This window comes from Lepisma saccharinum, chromosome 9 (assembly GCF_977018435.1).
Source record: "Lepisma saccharinum chromosome 9, izLepSacc3.1, whole genome shotgun sequence".
In the NCBI taxonomy this organism is placed as follows: Eukaryota; Metazoa; Arthropoda; class Insecta; order Zygentoma; family Lepismatidae; genus Lepisma; species Lepisma saccharinum.
The window spans coordinates 49,192,349-49,219,120 of NC_139237.1; the positions used below are offsets into that span (position 1 = coordinate 49,192,349).

Below are 26,772 nucleotides of genomic sequence, written 5' to 3' on the forward strand. Positions count from 1 at the left end.
ACTTCTGTTAACAAGGCGTCACTTTGAGATTAATCTATCCAATATTTTTCTTTCACATATTTTCACTTAATCAGCAGTCAACATGGATTGTTTGCGGCAATGATTATCTTAAGGTATTTCTATTCGTTGTTGTTTTTACAAAATTTTCTGTCAAAATCTATGTATAATGATTAGAAATGATAAAGTCTCACTCACATGCGTTTGTGTACTTATTTAAACTTTTCATTATGTACTGTAATACTTAAAGATGCTCAGAGTTTGTCATAAGAAGACATCAATGAACTTGAATTAATTGTATTTCTAATTTTAACACAATTGAACTTTGTTTACATTTAAGAAAAACACTAACCAAGGCAGTTTTTATTCACGTATAAAACACTATACACATGACGTTTCAACCCTATTATCAGGCTTCTGATTAAGAAACAAATTCTGAAACTTTACATGTAGTATTTTCATTCGACTGCCTTCGTCAGAGGTGTTACTGTTTTTCTAAAATGGAAACTAAGTTCAATTGTGTTAAAATTAGAAATATAATTAATTCGAGTTCATTGATGTCTTCTTATGACAAACTCTGAGCATCTTTTAGTATTTCAGTACATAAAGAAAAGCTTAAATAAGTACAAAACGCATGTTTTCAATAATAATCACTTGCGGGTGATACTCTATCATTTCTAATCATTAATAATGTGAGTTCAAAATTGAAGCCAATAAAGTAGTACAGAATAGTCATAACTTAATAATTAGTTCAACGAAAGTTGTTAACCTATTAAATTAACGGAATATATATTTTTAATTAATAGAATATAGGAACATAGTCATGTCCTCATTAATTTGATTCTTATATTATATTTTTTAATATATAGTTAATTGTTTCAAGAATATTTAATCCATTAAAGTACAGTATTTACTTTATTCTAAACTAGGAACAATATCAAATGTAATTGTACATTCATTGTGATTTTATATTAAGCCATTTCATTAGTAAGGTTGTATTACTAATGTGTATAAACAAATTATAAATGTGCTGAATTATTGATTTATATGGATTTAAATGTGAAATAGCCCATAATTTTATATTTCAAATTTCGTCAGAAATATTCTATTGGCAGATAGAAATGTATACGCGAAAATAAAATAATAGGAAAATTTTTTCATGTATTTATTACTCCATCACAAAACACAATTTCACTTTACATCAATTAGGATAATTTCTCTAATATTGAGGAAGTAATTGAAAATAAGTCCATCATAAATTTAACACATGCTAAATCTAACAATTTTTTCAAATTAAAGATCAATTAAAAACTACAAGGTATGAGAATAGTCTGCTGGCACCTATATAAGCTGAATTCAAATGAGATGTTTACAATTTTGCTTCCAATTCATGTTTTCCATTCCATAATTTATAATCATACTGATTTTATACATGATTTTGAGTAAGAGATATAGAAATACATATATGCTGATGACGTCATACTTGAACTTATAACAATCATAAAAATAATACTTTGTTTGAACATTGTTAAGCTGAGAAATTAAGCAGTTGTAATAAACTTATATATCTCTTCCTTCCAGTGAAAGAACCTTGTCCTAGAAATAAGCGGGATATTGATTTCGCTTCTGATCATGTGGCGAAAAAATAAAAGCTTTTGGTCATATAGCTGCTTTGCAGAACATGGATTTGCGTCTGTTATGCTTTTCACCTCCTCCTTGCCAGATGTCCCCAAAGCTTCTCAGATCCATCAGACTGAAAGGAAAAGAGAAATCAGAATAAATAACAAATTACTTTTTGATTTTCAATAAAATGGATATACATGGCTATTCAAAGAGAATAGTGCAAGAATGAAGGTGTGTAGCGAAATTGGTAGAAACTGAGAAATTAATGTCACAAGTTCTTACCTGTGTATGTATGAGTACCTGGTGGTCAGAACTAAAGTTGCCCTACCCAGAACCATTTGGAGCCCCTTGGAATCTTCCAGTTGAGTTGAAACTTGGTATGGCTATGGAGAGCATGGGGAAGCAAGTGTTCTTGGAAAAAATAGTTCAAATTGTTACCACTAGCTGGAATTGTGGCGCTAAAATAACAACAACCAGAAATCGGTCATGCACAACTCTGAATGACTCTTTGGAAGCATAAAACAGCGTGATCAACGATTCTGCAGCTTGATATTGTTTACTGTACACTTGATTTCGGAGCAACATTTCCATCTGGTGGTGAAAATTTGAACTAATTTTTGTCAGCATTCGCTTCCTCATGGTTTGTATAGCCTCTATACCAAGTTTCACCTCAAGGGCACTAGAGGGTTCTGACTACACGAACTTTAATTTTGACCAGCTGGTACTTTTCCACCGTTATGTGTGTGTGCGTTTGCAAAATGACGACACGGAAGCACGACAACACATATTGTAATATTAAATGTAAAAAAGCCCCATTTCTTTCAACCCACCAAATTTCGTATTTCTAGTTTGAATGGTTTCGGATATTTCGGAGCATGAAAAACTGGTCGGTTGTTGCCCTTTGATTGTTTGACCCCTACAAACAAACGGGTACCCCAATAAAAATAATGTATGTGGCACTAAACTAGTATTTACTAGGTCTTCATTTCTTGAAAATTTCATATCTTCTCACTTGCTAGTTTTCGAGATATCGACAGGTTACTTTTGATCAACTGTTTCTTCGGACAAACTAATCGAGTTGATTTATGTTGCCATGGACCGTATAGGACAGGCCTATCAGTCTAGTACATTCATTTTCTTACCTGTTACAATTTCTGAGATATTGATATTGAAAGGCACGAAGAAGGGTACTTTTAATCAGATATCCCTGTAGCTTAATATAATGGAATTGAAATATCACATGTCACTTGATACTACCCAACTAACTTCCCATTTGAAAATTGGTTGTATTCGATAAACTGGCAGATCAGGACCAGTGAAGTGGAGCTCTACTTGCCAGAAATCGAACCGCATAGCATGGCGGAGTGGTTATCCAGCGCGCTAAGGGTCCCGGGTTTGAATACCGGTCTGGGAATATATGCTCTTTATGGGTGACTCTTTATCAATTTCATCATATCATCACTCATCCTAACCTTCGCGATTAGCCAAAAGTGTCGGAAAAGCGAAGTAAAATAACCCCAATCAATCAACCAATCCGCATAGCTTCAAGTAACAGAGTGAATTGACAAGATTGAAGTACATTAAAATTACATAAATGAACGGTTTTGAGAGTACACGATATCTACTTACAATATCTAGTTTCCAATCAGTGAATAAGCAAAAGGTAAAGTACAGCACCGTGCCACATTTTAGGGGATGTGGGGGAAGGGGCCCACGCAATTTACATCTCGGCCATTTTGGAGGTGAGGTGATCATCACAACGCTCCAACCGCCTTTACCCCAGGGGTTGTCCCCAGGTACCTACTGATTTCAGGCTGGGTGAGGGTCGGATAAATTCTGACCTTGGGTCACCAACACTGGAAATCAAACTCGGGTCTCCCACGTGGCAGTCAGGCGCCCTACCAACTAGGCCACCGCGGCTCTCTCTCAAGCACTGAATGCGCTGCTAATACGTATTTTCTCCTATTGCAGCTGTACTATAAGAGGTATTATAGAGGCGTTAAGAGTCCGTAGTCCAATTACTACACAAAGGACCTGCTGCTTTGTGGAAACACTGACGTTTTCACAACCAACAGGATATTCATGTCATAAAGGATTTTGAAAACGTAAAATCAGACAGACGACCTTTTTTAAAACCAGAGAGAATGTTCACACAAGTGCACAGGACTCACAAGTCGACTCTAAATATGCTTGAAGGTAATTGTGTGTTGTGCTCTTTCGCTTTTCTGTGGCAAAATGAGGATCCACAGTAAAATGGAGACTCCACTCTTTAGTCCTTTGTAATTTGCCAGAAGGTCATGTGACGATGCCAGAGGGGTTGGTGTGGTCGAATGCCCTCTTTCCTTAAACAACAATGTTTTCATCCCCATTACACCGATCTTCGTCATGAAGCGATTAGAATAGCATGTTATGAAGCCATGGGTTCAAATCTCGGCCTGGTCATGTGAGTGTGTGTCCCTTCATCAATTTCACCATATCATCAATCATTCAGGGTTGTAAAGGGTTATCCTTTATAGAGACACTCAATCAACATCCACATCTCAAACCAAAGATAGTATAGTTTATTTATATATTTACTAGCTGATTACCCGGCGTTGTTAGTTTGTTTTTAGTTTCGCCTCCAAGAGCAAGAATAAATAATTTGAACGGCATTGGGAGTGTCACTATTCATCTTAGCGACCCCAAAAAATATTGATTTTACACTAATATCGGTCATTTTATTATTTTTACATGCCACCCCTTCTCACCCAACCCCTAGGGGTGCCAGGGGTGTCTTGGGGTTGAACGGCATTGGGAGTTTTACTATTCATCTTAGCGATCCCGAAAACTATTGATTCCACACCAATATCGGTCGTTTTCGAATATTTTTACATGTCACCCCCTTCTTACCCCCTCCTCTAGGGTTACCAGTGGTGTCTTGGAGTTGAACGGCATTTGGAGTGTCACTATTCATCTTAGAGACCCCGAAAACTATGGATTACACACTAATATCGGTCGTTTTCGATTAATTTTATATTTCACCCCCTTCTCACCCCCACCCCTAGGGGTGTCAGGGGTGTCTTGGATTTTAACGGCATTGGGAGTGTCCATATTCATCTTATCGACCTCGAAAACTATGGATTACACACTAATATCGGTCGTTTTCGATTATTTTTACATGTCACCCCCTTCCAACCCCCTCCTCTAGGGGTGCCAGGGGTATCTTACCTATGTTTTTATTTTCTTTGTTACCTTGTAAACGCATTTTGGATTTTGAGCAACCGTACATTGCGCTTATAAGACTTTCCCGCTTCTCAATTGAAGGTTTCAAACTTCTATCGCCAGGGGGTGCTGAACTATAGCGAGGAAAATGGCAGCATGTAACCATGCAATGTTGGTGAATTGCCTGATGTAGCGTGCAGTGATAGAGTTTCTAAGCGCAGAAAATGTGCTACAAATTGACATTTATCTGAGACTGAGGGCACGTTATGGGGATGAATGCGTAGGCATCAGTACTGTGCGATCTTGAGTTTATCATGCTCTTAAATAAAACCCCAGCTGAAGAAATCTCAGCTATATGAGAGAATGGAGTGAAAGGCCGCGAACTGCAACTGATGGAGGTCATCAGAATCGTGTTCAGCTGGGGTTTTCTTTACGAGCATGAACAGCCCAAGATCGCACAGTACGATGTCTACACATTCATCCCAATAGAATGCCTTTAGTCTCAGATGAATGTCAATTTGTAGCGCATTCTGCGTTTAGAAACTCGATCACGGCACGACCATGTTGTATGACTTCATATTGGTTTACCCTATACGTAAAATGTTATCTTACATAAATCAAGGTGATGAATTGTGCATATATGTACATAAAGAGTTGTAGATGAAACTCTAAGATCAGAAAGGGAATCCAAATATTGATTGAGAATGGAAACGGGAGGGAAGTTTAGTTTTGAAATGGAGACTTTGATCATCTAAGTAAGGGTGGGAAACGAGGGGGAAAGCAAGGAAAAAGCAAAATATCAGTAAATGGGTTGTTTGAAGTTAAAGACATTGAGATGGAAAGTTCTAACTGACAAAACAGAAATTACAGCATACGAATTCATGGAAAGCAGTGGGAGGGTTGTGTTTCAAATATTAGAAAAATGAAAGGCGTATGTAAAACTTTTTTTCTTTAAGTCACTTGACTGAAAGACTAAAGTTACAGCTAATCCATCGGGGACTTTAAAAACATATTGGAGAAATATTATACAATATTATGTGCAATATCACTATATCTTCTATGCTTGAAATGAGCTCACAATGAAAACCCCTGCCGAGGAACTCTCAACGTGTGTGACTAAGAACTTCTTGAGAGTTCCTCAGCAGGGGTTTTCATTGTGAGCATGAACAACCCAACATCATACAGTACTGACGTTACACATTCATTGCACTAAAAAGCCTCTCTGATGAATGTCAATTGGGGACACATTTTCTGCAGTTAGAAACTCTGTCACTACACGCAGTTTCAGGTGCACCGACATAGTATGGTTACTCTAGTTCAGCAACCCATCGTGATAGAAGTTTGAAACTTGGAATGGAGAAGGGAGAAAGTCTGAAGAGTACAATGCATGCCTGCTCAAAATCCAAAATGTTTTTACACCGTCACAAAAAATAGAAGGCATTACTTTTCAGCCCGCCCTCGTATATCTGACCTTAAAATGGACTTAAATCAAACTTTTTCAAACATAAAAAACATTGGAAGAGAAGGATTATAGAAATTTTAATTGATCAAACTAAGAGTTCGAATCTCGCTTTTACAAGAGAATAGTTAACATATTAAAGGAGCAAACTTTGTTAATTGTTAGTAATAAAGTTGTTAGTAAGAAATATACATCATTTCATTAGAAATAAAGAAGTTTTTCTCAGCTGCATGCGTCATTAAATAACACTTTGGAAAATACAGTTGGAACGGTTAATAAGGGGAAGAAGTAAAAATGTTTATATTTTACTTCGATTTTCTGCCAGTTTATGCTGATCATGACGATGAAGATGAAGTATGACCACTCCAGCCAGGACCATCGCTGGCGAGACGACAAGTTCAGCTCACAGACAAGGAGGCAGATCATTTGTCTTCATCGTCGCGATTAACTTAAAGATGTAAGAAAACCTATGTTAAATAATAAAAGTGAAGGAGGAATTTAATATATTGATTAATACTTTTGAGTTGAAATACTTTGGTGTTCTCGGATATTCTACGCGAAACATCAAGCCAATCTCCATGACATAGCGATTAGCATAGAGCGCGACGAAGCAAGGGTCTCTGTGGAGTAAGGCCGCGAGGCAATACACATTGCTGGAAAGACTGGTAACAGTAGTCGCTCTTTCCCCTCCACACGCTCCCGTTCCCTCTCACGCGTTCATTTGTCGAGCCCTCTGAAGTCACTACTTGCACAGAGACTTGCTTTCGTTCGTTCGCTCCAGAGATTCCCCTGACAGAGTATAGAATCCCGGTCTGCGCATGAGTAATTTTTGCTCGCGTCCCTTCGTCATCACTTATCCCATCTTCGCGATTAGACAAAGGTGGCAGAAAGTAAAATAAAACAAATTAATCAAAGTGAATCACCCGACATAATTAGTGTCAACGGAGAGGGTTAGTGGGAGCACAAACATTATCAAAATATAGAAATGGATGTTGAAGAAATATAATACCACCACATTATTATATTTCTCATAGTGCTTGTCCTGTTCCTGTTGTAACCAGGACAGGTCTGCAGTTTAAGTGAGATCCCAACCATGGTGCAATATGGATCGAACCCCGGACCCCTTGATTACAAGGCGACAGCATTAACTACTACACTACATCCCTGAGAATACAACAGAATTTAAGAATCCTTGACCTTACTGAACCAAAAAATGAGCTACAAGAAGGAAAAGTAATTGACCGCACTTTCAAACTTTTACTACTTTGACCATTTCTATGATATAGACTAAAAAATACCTTGCGTGTGGTTGGGTATTTGTGACCTTGATATGTATACATATAGTTCATATCTCTTGTCCTCCAAATACCAAATAGAAAAGGTCTATATATAGTCATGAACAAATAAATACTCATTCAGTGATTCCCCAACTGCCGCCTCGTCCCCATCCAAACAAATAGCAAACGCCTCTTTCTCCTTCCAAGCAGAAATTTAATTTACGCTCGTATCGTCTCTGCCCGCAATCTCCCCTCCCCCTCCCCCATTGGAACAATGTTTTTTCATATTATTTTGAAATCGTTCAATATTAGTAAAGAGAAGCAAATTTGTTTTTGTTTATTTTTCGTAATTGATTCTTAGGACCTTTCAAATTATAGTTAATTGGTTCAGTATGGAAAAACGTTAATTGTTATGTCTGCTTTGTTATGCAATGCATACAATTTCCAGTCTTCGTGGTGACGAACTCCGTAGTGGAGTTGTTACCACAGCGCACAGTGTTTCCGGGTTCGAACCCCGGCTTGAGAATTGGTTATTTGTAAGCGTGAGGTCTAGTAGGTAGGAGGGCGTTTGACTGCCACGTGGGAGACCCGGGTTGGATTCCTGGGCAGGTGATCTAAGATCGGAATGTTTCCACACGTTTCCCCGCATAAAGTTGCTCTGGAGCTCACCCAGTCTCAAATCAATGGGTACCTGTAGGCAAGATGCGGGAGAGAGAGGAGGGAGACCACATGATGACAATGATAAAATATTGAGTGTTTTCTTCTGGGTTAAAAACTGGGAAGCGTTCCGAAGTTATCTCTCTCAGGACACGAAAACTTCTAGGTGAAAACCAGGTCGTTTGGTCTGTCACTCTAGTCACGTGGTGTGATATAGCCTACGTGTATCTCACATGGCATTTAAAGAAAGGAAGAACACAAATAATGTTTGTTAGTGGTGTCCGTATGTAACCATTTACTTCAGAAAAGCTCTAGAAAGCTAGATAAAAGCGATAATAGCATTCAATGTATTCATACAAATTCCTAACTATTTTTGACGTTTTTGCATTTCGAAAAACTTGCCCTTGGGTCGAATCCAGGATTCATGGAACAAGTGCGCCACTTTTATCAATGGTAAAGTTGTTCTACTATTTCCTTCCTGGTAAAGTTTTGTGTGATTTCCATTCATTCAAATTTAACCTACATATAGAACTTCTCGAGTTTCTTCTTACATATTCCTGCGTCGTTTCTCCTGCAAAAAAACCTATGATTCAGACAAGGAAAAGGAAGCAATCGATATCTAGGACTTCCGGCCAATTACATTCCGTTGCTATGGTCTTCCATAGCTCCACTCTACCACAACACACGGTTGAAGATTCTTAGAACTATAGCTTCTGAGAGCTATGCTGAAAACATATAATCTCTGGCACCAGCATTGAAATGTTGAAAGCGTACTTCAGTGCCTTTCCAATTTTTCAAGACAAGTGGATGGCAATCATTAGCCGTGTCCTGAGATTATTGAAAACGAATGGATCCAACATGGATTCCAAATATAAAGCACAAATTAGAACCGCTGTACCTCACTGTTAGGTAGACTGTTGGATAAGTAAAATTTAAGATGAGATAATTGTTGTTTGTCATTAGTAGTTTTTACATAGTAGGTATGGATACGACTGGTGTAACGAACCTGAATGTTTGCATAATATTGGTTGAGATATTAAGATTTTTAAATGTTTGTTATTTCAAATTATGTGCAAGATGTCACAGACAACTTTAGTGGGAATTGTTTTTCTTTTCGCATCTTCAGGCATCAAATGATATCCTATATAATTGTTATTTACGTCTCTTCAGAAAAGCAAAGAAACGTAAATAAATCTGTACATTGCTTATAAGTCCACGTACGATAGTAAATCTATGTGATTATGAAATATAAGTGATTATAAAACTGCGGTTAACTTTGAAAACCATGTTGTGTTTCTTTCTACCCAGCAAGCCCTGATGATTTGCAAAGATTATCATGTTCCCGACACAAGGAGCAGCGGACTAACTTTGTAACGACTAGTGTCCAACTGGAGGACGTTGCACTGGTGCATGGCGATATCCCGCCCTCCCCCCCCCCCCAATTCTAGTATATTCTTTATCATATCCTTATGACCATCCATATTGTCTTATGCGAGGGGGCTGTCGTTAGAACCGATAGTGAACTGATCCCATACAGCAAACTCCAAGGGACATCCACAACATCCAGATCATATCCATGGATATTTTGGATATCCATTGGACGTCCATTAGATATCCAGTTTTGGATATCAATTTGTGGATATCCTACGGATGTCTCCTGGGCGGACATATTGATATCCAATGGATATCTACTGCATATCTGTTGGACATCCAAAACTTTTGCATTAATATCCATTGGTCACCTGTGTGCTGCATGGGCTATTCGGTACGTATGAAAACTGAATGGGCCTCAGATCTATTCAGGACACGATGCTTCAGGATCATTTCAGGAAGTGCTCTGGAAATCGCGTTTTAGCTTCACATTTGTTTGAAGTTGGCTTATCTCAGTATTCAACACGACATATTCTATCAGTCGTAACTCAGAACTTGAATTGATGTAAACCACTTGCAATCAATTTGAAACTGAATTGATTGAAATGATCATTTGCATGATTCATTATCTTTCTGTCTATATACTCTTTCTTTGTGGAGATCGTTGTCACCCGATAGGTAGTAATGTTAAGCTAATTATTAATTGGCGCGATCCTATCCCGATTATTTCCTTCACTTGCAAACGCCATAATTTCAATTAATTAGCTGCTATTTAAATTCACTCACAGCTAAATCCATTGATGTAATACCTCGTTACTGTGCAAGTAAAACAGAGCTCCAGAGAGAAAAGGTTTAGCGGGAGCCGTGAAAATTGACATCAATCAAATTAATATCGTTCGGGAAACGCTCGCAGTTCGGTTTGAAAAGTGTTCGATTTAATCAGTGCTGGGGTTGAAATCAGAGGTTGAAAGGCCTAGAGTGGAATGTACAGGTACACTTAAGCTACATCAGTATTTGTACCTGCGTCTCTCGCATACCGTGTAGTGGAAGCTCAGTTTCCGACTTCAGCTTAAATCTTAACACCGACTGAGACGCTAAGAAACGCGGCAACAGAAAGCGATAGATAGAAAGTGAAACGGGTGTGCTGCGTTCAGTTGCCGCTTTTCTCGGCATCTCAGTAGGCGATATGCTTATCGTCTCAGTCTTCAGGAGACCCACGTTCGAGTCCTGGGTAAGATAAGGATGTTTTTGTTTGCTGGGCATGGTAAGAAGGAGATAAATTGAATGGGAAATGAAGAACCTCAAAAACCAAAGGGTGAATATTGAATAATTCAAAAAGAGAAAAGACACGGAGTGCAAGAGTCTTGACTTCAAGTCCTGTTAGAATCTACTGTCCTCGCTAAGTTTCAGAATACCATACCTCCTGTCTCTGCTGAAATAGAGCGTGTCCACAAAAACATTCCGTGATAATAAATGACCACAAAATTTCAATTATGTATATTACGAAATGTATACCGATACCACTCAAAGAATTTTAGCGGATTTGTAATTGTTGGCGTTAACTACAACAATAGATGGCATAACAATAAAAGGATGAGAAAAGGAAAAAAATATTTCGATTTTTAATTAATTATTGTAAATAGCATTGTTGTTAGAAGCAAATTGTATAGAGCTAGCCTGCAGTTAAACATCCCTACTGTGTCCAAAATCCATCTTGCCCGACCCTGTGGCCGAGTGGTTAGCACATCGCGCTGCGACGCCAAGGGTCCCGGGTTCGAATCCCGGTCGGGCTTGGTTGTTTGTGAATGTCCATTCATCAATTTCATCATTTCATCACTCATCCCCATCTTCGCAAATTAGCCAAGAGGCACAAAACGCGAAGTAAAATAAACTAAATCAAATCAAAAATCAAATCAAATCAAAATCCATCTCGATGTTCGGAATTTTCTAAATTATAAACTTGAAGGAAGATGGATTGGGCGTTCCGGAAACAAAGATGCTGTGTTCTGCAAGTGGCCACCGAGGTCCCCTGACTTTCATGTCTGTGACTTTTTCTTATGGGGTCACATAAAAGATCTTGTATACGTACCTTCACTGCCTCAAGATCTGGAAGAACCGAAACGTCATATCATTGCCGCCATCGGGACCTTCACTGTAGATACGTTGTAAAGCGTGAGACATGAGTGGGAATATCGCCTTGATGTTTGCAGCGTGACACGAGGAGCACACATTGAGTGCCACTGAGATAGGTAGTCAAGTATTAAAATTTTTGAGCTTCTGCTTCTAATGGCACCAATTTTATATAAATATGAGCACCTAGAGCGATGCTATATGTGTTTATAATCACGGAATTATTTGTGGACACGCTGTATAATGTAATAATGTAATAAGCTGACTGATTCATATACACACATACATACATACATACATACATACATACATACATACATACATACATATATATATATATATATATATATATATATATATATATATATATATATATATATATATAACAAAACAAAACAAACGCAATACCGAGCCGAAAGGCTACAATACAAAAATATAGAAACTCTGCACCATTATGAGCCAAAAACACCCATTACAAGAACTGTGAACAAGAGTCGAATGCATCAGACATCTGATATCCCTTTCTCAGCATGCATTGTTGGCGAATCAACATCTCGCACACAAAAACGTCTTCGCTCTGCGAGATATCGATTTCTCACCCTCGATCGCACCCAATCTCTGCACGTCGGAGCAAACATCGTAAAACTTTGAACGCGCTTGTCAGATCTAATTCAGACCATACTGAATCGCACTCAGCCCACGTGAAGGGGGAGATTGTTTCGTATTGAAGCAACCTTGCTTCTTTAAGGAAAGTATTATTTCTCTTTTGCCCATGGAAAAGAGACTGTGGGCATAATTCATTTCAATCACGGTTGAGGATGTTAAGCAGGTTCCCAGGAGATGCTGGTAAGAGAAGAGAAAGATGAAGGGTGGATGAAGAGGTAGACGTATCGTTGGAAAGGGTGGGTGAATGAGAGGGGAAGTAGGAAGTAATTATAGAGAGGGTACTTGTTGAACATACTGCTTCTTGGACACGAGTTGTTTTCTTTGGAAATGTGAAGAATGTGTTCTCACCTGTTTAAAACACTGCAGGATATCAACCTGCTCTATGAAACTACATAGGACAGTCAAAAAGTAACCATAATATTTTCTTCATTAGCAGAATTGGACAAACTTCATGACTTTTCAATATAGTCTCTACCACGTTCAATGCAGATGTGCCAGATATTCACTAATGACCTGATTCCACGAGAAAAAAATCTTCTGACTGACTGTGTAACCACTCGACGCACCGCCTGTTTCACCTCAACGAACCTCTTGCCACCTAGGGCCTCCTTAAGTGAGGCCAAACACATGATAATAACTCAGTGCTAGGTCCGGTAAATATGCAAGATGTGGTAGACGCTCCAAACAAAGTTCCGTAATTATTTACACTGTTCCATGAACTGTGTGTGACCTCGCGTTATTTTGCTGCAAGAGCACATCATTACTAAGCAAACCGCGACGTTTTTACTTGATTGCAGGTTTCAAGTGGTTCTCAAGCAGGTCAAAATACGACTCACTGTTAAAATTGCGTCCTCTGTGTATGTAATCTTCCAGGGTTGGACCTTTACAGTCTTAGAAAGCGTGAGCATCATCAGAGTGCGAGGTCGAGTTGTGTCAGTCAGAGTTGAAACTCCACTCTTAGACTTACTGTGCCACTCATAAACCTGCTGAAGCGACACACAGAAATTCCCATACTCTGCTTCTCTGTGCTTCATGTCTCCAAGGAAGGAAGGGGTCCCCTGACGTCACATTTCCAATCAGACCACGCCTGCTTGTATTTACAACGGAAGAATATGAAAAACTCAATATGCTGACCAAGGCAGAAATTTATTTTATTATAAAACATAAACTAAACGTAACGTTTCAAACTTCTTGAAAGGTCTTCTTCAGACTCTGTACTAAGTACAAATGTAATAAGGTACACAACAGGACAATATATATACACAAAAGTACTCCCCTCCAGACTATTAGAAAGTAGTTCTGGAACAATCTAACAGGTGGCATTCCCTTGTCAACTGTACTTTCACCTGAAAGAGAATGTGGTTGGACTCTTTATCTCACGCTCTATTTCCTTCATTTTTCTTCCTTCTTCTCTCCTCTTTCTCTCTTGTTCTTTCCACTCATTCTAACACCTTCTTCCATTCTTTGTTTAACTTCAGTCCCCCATTCCAGTTTATTGTGTCTTCTTTACCTTTCTTCTCTATTGCCTTGCACTTCTTCCATTTTCTCACTAGCATTCTCTTCTCGCTTCCTATCTGCTTAGCTCATCCCACTCTATGTCATGTCCTGTTTCTCTCGTGTGTTTAAATATCGCATTTCTCTCTCTCTCTCTCTTAAGTCGTACATCATCCCTATGTTGTTTCAACCTGTCTTTCAGCCTCTTTTTGGTTTCTCCTATGTACACACTCTGACATTCTTTACATTTCACTTCGTAGATAATCCCTTCCTCTTCCTCTTCTCTGTTTTCCATTTTCTTGTTTGCATTCTTCGCTATTCTTAACATGCTTCTTCCTCCCTTCCTGTAAGTTTTAATGCCCGCTTTTCTAAGCACTTTAAATATATTTTCTGTGGTCTTCCCCATACTCGTTATTCCAAACTTCCTCTCTTTTTCTTTCTCTTCCAATTCTCCCCTGCCACAGAGAGTTGTGTACCTTGTTACATTTGTACTTGGTACAAAGTCTGAAGAAGACCTTGCTAGAAGGTTGAAACGTTACGTTTAGTTTATGTTTTATAATAAAATAAATTTCTGCCTTGGTCAGCATATTGAGTTTTTCATATCATGGAAACAAAGGCTTAATGGTGTTATAATCGGAAGAATACATATGTCACATATTTGTATGTGATGTACAATAATCTACTACATTATTTTGATATTGTATCTTTGCTTTAAGGTTAATTTTTTCTCTTCCTCGCATTTCCTACACAGCACAAATTACCGAGGGACATTTACTCAATATCCTCAATATCGGGATAAGATCCTTGTGTGTTATGGATTTCCATGACTGAGTATCCATTGGGAGTCCATTATATTGTATATCCAGTTTTCGATATGTAATTCTGGATAACCACAGCAAAATTTCGGATGTCCACTTCTGGATGTCCATAGGAGCATCTTTTGGATGTCTAAAAAGAATATTTAAATCTTGTCCAATTTTTGATATACAGTAATGTCTACAACTTTTCCAACATTTTAACAATGAGTTAAAAATGAAACAAAACTAATTTTCATTTAGTTCAATCATCGTGATTCAAATGACTGTTAAATCTAAATCGTGCATGGGCACATTGTCTGGTCCAGTTAGCCAAGCATGAGTGGGATGGATCTAGGATACACCTAGGTGACAGTTGACATTATTGTCTCTCAGTCAGTTTGCGAGGTCTTTGCAGTGTAACAGAATAAGCTTCAAATCGGTACCCCTTGCTTTTCGAGGATCTCACTATGTTATGTTCAGTGTGGGTCCTTCTTTATTTGATCTAAAGAGAGTGAGAGAGAGAGAGAGAGAGAGAATACATACTGTAAACATATGTGTGTTCTAGATCCTTTAAATGTGTAAATCTTTTCCAGGAATGTTCCTGTCAGTGGTAATGCTGTCGCAATCAAGGGGTCCCGGTTTCGATCACCGCTAAAGGTAAGTAGTTCTGATCCCACTTGAAGCTGTAGGGCCACTCCCGATTCCCTGACGTCAGCGTGTGTTTTAAGTTCATTTTATGCGAAGATAGGTAGATATGACGAAATTGATGAAGGGAAACTCACGAAAAATGCGCAGGCCAAAATTCGAACCCGGGAGCACTGGCATTGTAGCGAGTTGTGCTAACCACTCAGCTAAGGATGTTTCATGGATATTCTGCTTCATTTTTTTATATGGTATGGACATCAGTCCACTTTTCTTGCAAGTAATTAAGCCCAGGGAACAGGGATGTCATTTTTGTAGTCGTGTCGATGATCAAATGCCTTTCTCGTTGGATATATTTTGCAATTTCTGTAAATTGGCATGTGATGTAGAGAATAGTGGCTCCCCTGCGTATGTGCATCTTGAGAACTTAGTTGTTACATAGGTATAACGATGACGTGTTCTCGTCTCTGATATTGGCGAACTTTAGACAATAATAATCAACAGCAATTAAAAAGTATGAATTCTGATTTACTGTTGTAAAAACTTTTTAAAATCAATTATGGAAAGTTATATTTTAGCACAAACCGTTGGTATTGTATATATAGGTATCGTGCTTGGTAAGATGTGAAATAATCTTACTTACGTTCGTCAAAACTTTGATTTAACTATATCTTATAATGAACGAAAATGTTTTGTCCATATACTGAGTGAATGCTATCTAAACTTATGAACAATATTCTTGTGTCTCATAATTATTTTAACGGAAAGAACGCATCAATTTATTGATGAGATATAATGAGTGACGTTAGAGAAGAGGCTCGTTTAATGCTCTCTTTGCACTATTCATTAACCTATCGTCTCCGTCGGCTGCATTTAGTTATCCCAGGAATGCGCTACATTTCCTAATGTCTCCGTGCTGAGGTTATACGGGAGGTGACGAAAGAACACCTCGCTGGTAGAGAACATGAGGAATAATAACCTCTAGTCCGGGAGCAGTATAAAAGATGAAGTACGGAAGGACACGTCTCTCAGTTAACTAAATAACTCATTCGATACACTTGGCACGGGATAACAGAGGAGCGTTGGCAAGAGTCGAAGTACAGACTCTGATAAGTTATGGACACAATTTGCATATTTGTCTAGGACAAGACTCTTCAAGAACAGTGAACAGGTATGATAAGTGTGGAGAGAGCATTCTCACTCAGTTATAACCAGCGCCGGATTAAGGTGGGTGCTATTGATGCTGCAGCGTTAGGCCCATTCCTGAAATAGGCCCAGATGGAAACAGACGAGAATTTTCCCAAAGCTGAACAGTTTTCTTTTACTATATCAACCTGAAAATAAATCTTAGAATGAAATTTAGAGCCCCAATTTCGGACGCCTAGACACAGCGTTACTTATTATACGGTTACTATTATTCTTTGCGCTGTGACGTAAGTATAACGTCGTTGTGTTTATTGTTCAGCGAAGATTTCAACTTAATGCTATCAATTTTACGTTAAACAGTTTACTTAGTAATTTAGCTGCTTTTTTTACAATATTTTGGCGATTGTTGCCACTTTATTATTGTTCGGTAAGTGCGACGTAGTAAATTTTTCACCTTGAAAGTTAGCTATACAGAAAAAAGTCGACGGTATTTCATTGTTTCAGCATCAGGCCCAATTTCGTCTTAATCCGGCACTGGTTATAACTCATCTTTCCTTCATGACCGGGGTGGGCCCCATTGCAGTAGTTATAAACCGTAAACATCTTGCATTATAATTTGCTACATCCCAGTGACTCTCGATCCCCCATCTTTATTTGAATCACACTTCATTATAGGGTCATTCCACATCAAATCAACGCAAAAAACTAAGATTTTGACACCCATAAATTCCCATTTCGATGAAATTTGGTATACACCCTTCCTTTATGGTTGAAAGAAACCCCCTAATATTATTTCACTCTATCTGAAACGGTTTTCATTTTACAGCACATTGAAATGTCATCAAATCAGTGTCGTCTGTTACTCTTGAGACCCTCGACACAAGATACCCTTGCTTACATTTTATTTCTTTTCTCCTTAACCAATCATCAGATCTCTTTGAAATGTTACACAAAGTTCAATGAAATAATGAGGATTTCAGAAAAAATAAATCAGCACTCAAAAGTTTTTACAAATGCCTATAAAAAGACTAATAATGGATTTGTAGCCTAAGTTTTGTGGTGGGAAAACTAGGTTACGAAAATCTGAATTTTCATCATGTGGGTATGATGGAACCAAAAACTTTTGATGTTGAAAATTTTTGCAAAGACATGCTCTTTATCTACAAAAAATAAAACTTTTGGGTTTTTTATTCCTTTGAACGAAAATTTTACGATTTTTGGAAATTGTCTAAAATTTCAGGGTCAATCCGTACCAAATGGTGCAGCACTTTTAATTTGTTTGTCGTTGTAACTCCTGTACAAGGGTAGTTCAAAACAAGCATTATTTTTCTAAAACTAGACTTCGTTTGAAAATGGCGGCCATTTTTGTTTCATGACTTGCAACATTTTTGGCCTATGCAGACAGTTGCGATAATTATGATAACTCAGCTAAGAAAAATTATAGGAATCTGGGGTAAAAGACATTGTTTTCAATACATTTCAGGCTACATTTTATGTTCCGTTTTTTTCACCACATCTAATGCAAATAGCTGAAATTTAGGGTCAAAACTGACTGATATTAAATTTTAAAGGGAAATCAATGTATAGGATATATTTTCTTTACTAGGTAAGCAATGAAATATCAGAGCTATAATTTTTTTTAGAGAAAACATGTACATCCAAAGTTTCAGCAGAAAATATTTGAGCTCTGTTACTGGTTTCCGCATTAAGTTAAAACTCTTTGAAAATGCTCATTTTTTTCAAAAATTGGGCTCCAAATATATGTCTGGTTCGAAAGATCTTTCCGATGCCATAGTGGTTACGTCGACGTTTTGTAACCAAGGGGTCTCAGGTTCGATACCCAGTGGAGGCACATACTGGTTCGGATCCCACTTTAATAAACTGTAGGTCCATCGTGCATAAAGTTGACTTAAAACTGAAATCAAACCAATATCTGGTTGGGAACCTAATAAAATTTGATATTTACTGCATAAAGAGGTACCTGTAAAAAAATTTCGAGATTGATATTATATGACAACAAAGTTACAACAGGGGGGAAGTTTGGCAGAAACTGACAAATTTACGTTATTAGTTACAATTATAATTATTTACTTTTAATTAACTATCATGCAATTACAATTATTGTACGTATTAATTAATTGCAACATACGAATGGCATAGAAAGCCCGATAGTAGCTTTATCAAAGAAAAGGCGTGTACGGCTGTGTATCAAATATTTTCTGCTGAAACTTTGGATGTACATGTTTTCTCTAAACAAAATATAGCTCTGATATTTCATTGCTTACCTAGTAAAAAAATATATCCTATACATTGATTTCCCTTCAAAATTGAATATCAGTCAGTTTGATTATTAATATCAGCCATTTGAATTAGACGTGGTGAAAAAACATACGGAACATAAAATGTAGCCTGAAATGTATTGAAAACAATGTTTCTTACCCCAGATTTCTATAATTTTTCTTAGCTGAGTTATCATAATTATCGCAACTGTCTTCATATACCAAAAATGTTGCAAGTCATGAAACAAAAATGGCCGCCTTTTTCAAACGAAGTCTAGTTTTAAAAAAATAATGCTTGTTTTGAACTACCCTTGTACAGGAGTTACAACGACAAACGAATTAAAAGTGCTGGACCATTTGGTACGGATTGACCCTGAAATTTTAGACAATTTCCAAAAATCGTAAAATTTTCGTTCAAAGGAATAAAAAAACCAAAAGTTTTATTTTTTGTAGATAAAGAGCATGTCTTTGCAATGATTTTCAACATCAAAAGTTTTTGGTTCCATCATACCCACATGATGAAAATTCAGATTTTCGTAACCTAGTTTTCCCACCACAAAACTTAGGCTACAAATCCATTATTAGTCTTTTTATAGGCATTTGTAAAAACTTTTGAGTGCTGATTTATTTTTTTCTGAAATCCTCATTATTTCATTGAACTTTGTGTAACATTTCAAAGAGATCTGATGATTGGTTAAGGAGAAAAGAAATAAAATGTAAGCAAGGGTATCTTGTGTCGAGGGTCTCAAGAGTAACAGACGACACTGATTTGATGACATTTCAATGTGCTGTAAAATGAAAACCGTTTGAGATAGAGTGAAAAAAAAATTGGGGGGTTTGTTTCAACCATAAAGGAAGGGTGTATATCAAATTTAATCGAAATCGGAATTTATGGGTGTCATGACCTCGTTGAAATGGCGTGGAATGACCCTACTAGATCTACCTTGTTTGCAGGGGTGCAGGTGGAATCCTCCAGTCATCCTCCCATAAATTTCATCCCCAATAATATTTTAATAGTAGGCAGCTATCAAAGGATCATAACCCCAGTACTCTCTCTCTCTCTCTCTCTCTCTCTCTCTCTCTTTCTATCTCTCTCTCTCTCTCTCTCTCTCTCTCTCTCTTTTCTATTTTTTACTCTTTCTCTTGTTTACTCTTTCTCTCTCTTTGTCCTTTATTTATTTATTTCATTCATTTTTTTTTCTTAATATTTCTGTCCCACAAGTGTTTTTCACGTTAAATGGAATTTTTATCCAGCTTCCGACAGCTGGGAGGAACAGCAAATGTTCAAAGTGTGTGACAAAAGGCGATAAAATGTGCGAAAGAAATGTAATCTCTCGCCTCACATGTGCTGTCAGTAGGAAGAAAAATGCAAGCTTTTTAAAATGCAAATTAGGTTTAATTGAGTTACGTACACTAAAATGAAAAAAGGATTTTTTTTTCATTTTACGTAACAGCCTCTAAAATTTCTCCATGAAACAACCACAGCTTCTTCAACACCTATATTGTGTTCAGTACAGTACAATTACTTCAGTCGGATTTGAGAAAATTGTAGTCATAAGAAAAAGTGCACTGAACATACAAAGAGAACCAGCGTACACATGTATCACGAGTATCCAAAACACAATGAAATAGCCTCGAACAAAATTTCCTGAAACAAATGACTTCAGTATTGAAGGCCATGCCACATGCATTCTACAGCAATTTGTCTATCTTCTCACTACTCCCCAGATGCAGATTGGGTTCATACTTTTGACAAAGAAATTCTGATGTGTTAGTAATGTAATTATTTGTAATTGTGTTGATTTTCTGCCAGTTTTAACTAATCTTTATTATGATGATTAGTGATTATTAGACGAAGTTGATTAATTGACACTCTCAAAGACAGGGTGCGAAATCCTGGAGGGATATCCCCCCACCAACAATCTTGATCTCAAAAGTCCCCTCCAACCAAAAATTTCCCTGGGGGGAGAGTTTTTGTTATAACAACAAAATATAAGCAATTAGCATTGACTTCTTATGTACTTTACTAAGGATAATATCGAAAACACATTCAAAATAGTGTGGTTGTGAGTACAGAATGCTCTCTCTCTCTCTCTCTCTCTCTCTCTCTCTCTTCTCTTTTTCTCTAGATTGGTTGATTGATTGATTGATTGGTTGGTTGATGGGGATGAGTGATGATATGAAGCATCCATGCCTAGGCCAGGATTCAAACCCGTGACCCCTGGCGTCGTAGTGCGATGGGCTAACCACTCCGCCACGGGAGCCGGCGAAGTAAAAGAACAATGAAAGTCAAATATAATTATAAATTCTAATAGTTCTATATTAATATAGAGCAAAACTATACAAAAGCTTATACATAATTCTGATATGTATAAAAGTAACGAATTTATTCGTTTATGTGTGCATAATAATATTTTTTTAATATTTAGTAATTGATTTACTTATCTACTTAATAACATTATAAATATCCATATCATTACATTAAAGAGATGACAAAATAGTTGAAATATTTTTATTAAGTGTTAGATTAAAATACAGCCGCTCACAGACAAAGACTATCACAGAACATACAACTCTGGGCTTATTGTTTACTGTACGTACATGCAATTTTCAGAAGGATTCGAATGGTACTGAGTTCTGCAGATTAACAATATTTGCAAATTTACGTATTAGCAATTACTATTATAATAAAGAACATGTCTAACTGTGAGTTAACAAAAAAAAGACATTTTCGCCTCACGACTGTGGTTCCAAAGGATTTAAAGGAAAGGACTGTCCCAACTAAATCGGTAAATCTGGAAGCCTCGCATCATTGGCTATGAAACTAAAACTACCCAATACAATATTGCAGTCTCTCGCGCCTGCCTTTCTGAACCACAACACATTCATTTATGCAAGGACCAAATCGAAACTATTACAAATTTGAAAACTCATCGATGATATTTTCGTAGCATTTTATAGGTTCACTTTTAATTATTTCATAGTTCGAGGGGGGCATGGCCCCCATGGTCCCTCCCCTGGGTACGGGCTTGATTCAACCTTATCAGAATAATCTCATGAGATAGGAGAAATACGTAAAATAAATAAAACAGAAAATGTATAATTTCATGTCAGCTTTCATCTTAAATTATCAACACCACATATCAATTTCGTACCTTCCAAATCCAGAAAAGCATATTTCGCTAGGCATTTAGAATCGTTTCCTTCCTGGTTCAACTCGAAACTATTCACGTGTATTATCATACCCGTCCCTATGCATGCAGTGTTTCTAACCCACTGCACCATACAGCAGTTCTCATTCCTACAGATTGTTCTGCGATTCTTTTCACACACAAAACAAAATGAATTCTTACAGGATTGTTATATCTTAGATTTCGATCTTACAATCAATAAACATAAATATATTAGTCTGGGTGGCCTTGTTATCTATTTAGAAGTTTCTAAACTCAACATATATGAGAAGATGTAAAATCAATTTCCTGTGGTAATTTAAAGTACACTTTTGTTCGTCATTGTACAAGCCTAAATGTATCTCTTAATTTCTTGTTGATTAACTTTCCTGATAGAATGCTTTGTTACTTTTATTTAGATAACATTTAGACTGTAATAAACCTCAAATCAAAAAACAAAATGACGAACAAAAACATGTTATTAATACTTAATGATATTTATCAAGTCATAAAAGTAATTGAGAAATTGAAGCAACTGTATACATACGAGAGTATATTGTATATCGTACAAGAAATGTACTTCATTATTAAACACATTTTGTTTATCAGGAAAACACTTTCAGGTCCGATTTTTTTCTGCTAATCATTAGTAGATGAAAGTTTTCTTCTTTTTTATGTTACGTAGCAATTTCGGTAAATTTCTCGTAAGGGACAGACGGATTTCATGAAATTTACAGGAGAAATTACTTACCGAATGCAGTTTCTTTATACTTCTGGAAGTTCGGGGAAGTGTTTTCTCGAATCGTTCATTGAATTTTGCCGGTAAATCATCTATTTTTCGATATAAATATGTGACCGATGCACGAAAGCTCTTGCATCCATTTACTTCCTGGTGGATGTAGCATGTGTGTGATGACGTAATCCCGGTCAGTGTTTCCAAACATGTGTTTTTGTAACTGAAGAAGGTACGTTTCCGCAAATAGTTTGTGAGGCTATGTGTCAATGGTTCGTGGGGCTATATTTTTTTTCGAAACCAATTTTTGACTATTGTAACCTATTCGTGACCCTACCTAACCTAACCTTACCGGAAATGGTTCGTGGGGCTATGCGTCAATGGTTTGGTGGGGCTACGTAGGTATTTTTTGGTGCAGTTGGGTGGAAAAACTGCATGCCGAGTACGATAGTGAAACTGTGACCACCATTTTGTGTGTTACCGAAGGCAAAAAGAAACGAAGAAAACTTACTTCGTATGTCGCAAATAGAGCTTATTTCCGTGAAATACGCGAAATGCCACCTTCAGCAATGTTTCTCAATGCAGAATACGTAAGAGCGAATATTCAAATTAAATGAACTAGCAAATTTCAACTGTCTGTCCCTTACGAGAAATTTACAGCAATTTCTTTTGGTTTTGTAAAACTTACCGCAGAGCCATCTTCTGGCACTGGTCGAAGCTCCATCCGCTTGCCGAACCTGCAACAATAAATGATAAGCAAATAAATAATACAGTTTGAAGTAACAATTACTAGTAATATGCAATCATGTGGTTAATGAATGACTCTTCTAGATGAACTATAAAGCATTTGGCAGGTTGATGTACCAATTTAATATTATATCCAGTGGTCGCATTGGAAATAAATTACTGCCGGTATGCTCACATGCACAGACCTGTATTTTGATCGATTCTCATTGTCGCTCAAGTTGCACTAGTTTTTTTTTATTTGTGCCACACATGAGTCTTAATAACTAATAATGTATTACACATTAAACCACTGACTAGTGCACAAGTCCCTAACACCATCAAAATCAGACAGAAAATTAACATGCATGATTACTGTGATTTATCCTGTCAACTGATGCTACATTGTTTAGCCTATTGCAATTTATGCCATGTGGTAAATCTGTAAAAGACCGTCCCTTCTTACCAATATTACCAACTTAACACGTTACTGATTCATTCTATGTCTTTTTAATTGAGTATGTTAATTGATTCCTATATTTGGTTCAATTTAGAACTTTGTAGCACATTCTCGGCGCCATTGTTGCGTTTGTCATGACGTATGATTGACAAGAAGCGTTCGGCCGGGGTGGGGGAAGAGTGTAGAGTGCTTTACGGTACAACTCAAACGTGCAAGAAATAGAGAGAGAAATAGAAAGAGAGGGAGAGGAAGAGGGAGAGAGAGAGGAAGCAAAATGAGGGAGTGCATTGTTGGTCTTTGCGTAGCTACTAGTGCGATCACCTCCATAAATAAGTTCCAATTTTAAAAATTTACTGTCGATATTCTTTTCGGCATCTAAATTTACTGCTGGCACCTCTTAGAACCAGACCCATATCGACATTTGAGAAGGCCCTCAACTGGTAAAAAGTAACTTTGAGAATCGCAATAAGTTGAGAAATATATTCATGAAATGTGGTAGAATATACACTGACGAGAAGCTAAATTAGAGACACCTATGTTTTTGGTTTGGTTTCAGTTGATGTTTTAAGTCCACTTTGTGCACAGTAAGGCTAATCGGGACTGGACCTACAGTTTAAAGTTGAATCCGAACCACTATGTGCCTCCACCAGATATCGAACCCGGGACCCCTTGATTACAAGGCGACGACGCTACCACTGCTCCATCGGGGAGGCCCAGAGACACCTACGTAAAAGAGGCTCCGGGGCTCAACCAGCCTCCCTGGGGGCAACCCTGGGGGTAAAGGCTGCCGGAGCGTGGTGCTGATCACATTTTCTCCAAAAGAGAGGGGACGACATCGATAATGTGTGGGTAGGTGTTTTATTATTATTATTATTATTATTATTATTATCATTATTATTATTATTACCTAGTAGCGTGTAGGACCCTCTTTCGCCCTGATGTCGTCGGTGACGAGGCGTGGCATGGATTCCACAAAGCACTGGAAGCGTCCAGAAGGCGATTTTTTTTACAGTCAACTTGTGAATGCCGTTTCATTTCGTGCTCTCTGATTGACTGTTGGAAAGTTACGGTGCTGTGATTGTGAGAATATCTTATTTCCTATTTTTCAGAGCAAATTTGCTGCTTGCTAACCAATCTAACCTAACCTAACCTAACATACAGCGCAAAGAAGACATTCTCACAATCACAGCACCGTAACTTTCCAACAGCCAATCAGAAGCAAGAAATGAAATCGCATTCACAAGTTGACTGGAAAAAAAATGCGCGTCCGGAAGTCATACCGATCCATGACCGCTGCATAGCCTTGCACGGAGATGGGGTTGAGTTTCGGCGACCTCGGGGGCCAGGCAAGCAACCTCGTGTCCGTGGAGTGGTCCTCCAACAACCCGGTCGTAATCAATTCGGGAGGGGTGAGCCGATGCATTGTCGTGCTGTAAATGCAGGTTCCCTGCAGGGTGCTGGAGGTGCACAAATGTGTCCAACCATGATCTCACACCAGGTCGCTGTATCATTCGCCGGTGGTACATGTACCAAGGGATCCATTTCATGCTACGTAAACAGTCCCCAGACGAGGATACCAACACTACCGGCCTGAACTGTAGCCTGCTGACACGAGGGATCCATCGCTTCAGGTTTATATTGTAACGTACATTTAATGCATACTACAATTTTGCGTGTTGGTTTGGCAGGAAGTAACAGCCAGTCAAAGGAAATGAATCTTGCCAGTTACTCAACACTGGGAGTTAAGATTAGAAACCTTCCTCCACGTGTCAAGGCTGAAACTCGGAGATGGCAGTGGCTTAGCATATCACTCAAAGGCAAGGCCTTGGTCATGATATGACAATAATGTCAATCACCAGCTGTCAATCGTGTAGTGTCAATCATATGACATCATCATATGATCAGGTGTCAGTCATCAAGTGTCAATCATCTGATGTCAATCATCTGATGTCAATCAAGTGATATCACCATATGTCAATCATGAAGTGCCAATCATATTACGTCACCGCTCTAGGTGTGACAAACATCTCATACAGATGTACCTAGAAGGTTACGCATCTGTGACTGACAAGGCCTTCCTCCTAGAATTAGAACTGTTTGCGAAAATAGCCACCAAAACCGGAAAGAGCATATCTCTGATTGACAGGCTGAGTAATTAGGCAAGGTCCACAATAAATTATAAATACTGAAGATTTGAGTGATAGTTATGTTGTATGTGTGTGTCGAAACGCTACCCGAGCTGTTACAATGTCGTAAGTTCAAAGGTAAGGTTACAAACTAAGTTCAGTGTTTGCTGGAGACAGATGCTGCCTTTTGTTATACAACTCAACTGATAAGATTGGGTTAGAACATAGCTTAGGATTAGGATACTAACAGATAAATGTTTCATAATGTTACCCTGATCTATTGCCCTCAAGAAATGTCTCTCTCTAGAAGAGCGGCGTTTCAATATACTATATATTTTTAAAATATATCTAACCGTCTGAAGTAACTTGGCCTAAAAGGTAGGAGGCATTACGATATTGCTACCTCCTGGCCTCCACCTGACGTGCTTGGTACAGTTTCTGAAGGGGAACACCTCCTTTAATATACCTAGGAAGCTTACGTTTTAATGCCTAATTTACCTTTACCAGAACACCCGATTTTCGTAAAGAAATATTACGGCAACTATTACCCAATCTACGATATCATTCAGGTTGAACTGACTCCGCACCCGAAAATCATTACCCAAGAATATCAGTGGCGGCGATTGGGTTCCAAACCTGAGGGGGCAAGGACATTTTACTTTTCATTGATAGATAAGGTTTAGCATAGTGCGGTGTGCCCTATCACGTCCCCCCTAATCGCTGCTAATGCATAAGATAATAATTCACATTGATTTACAAGTATCCAATTTTGCTTAACAAGCAATAATCATATATGGGTGGTTGTAATTGCTTCGTATTTT

The 26,772-nt window shown here is 37.9% G+C and overlaps 1 protein-coding gene across 1 annotated transcript in view; it reads right to left on the reverse strand.

Annotated features, from left to right (window-relative positions):
- Window positions 1–1,148: 1,148 nt before the first annotated feature.
- The window catches only part of LOC145992661 (uncharacterized), a 140,794-nt gene continuing 115,170 nt past the window's right edge, over window positions 1,149–26,772 (reverse strand). The window contains exons 3-4 of the mRNA XM_083129031.1: window positions 23,331–23,379; window positions 1,149–1,750 (exon numbers count right to left, since the gene is read on the reverse strand). Of these exons, the coding sequence (XP_082985157.1) occupies window positions 1,703–1,750; window positions 23,331–23,379 (97 nt within the window). The 3' untranslated portion in view covers window positions 1,149–1,702. The remainder of the gene's footprint in view (window positions 1,751–23,330; window positions 23,380–26,772) is intronic.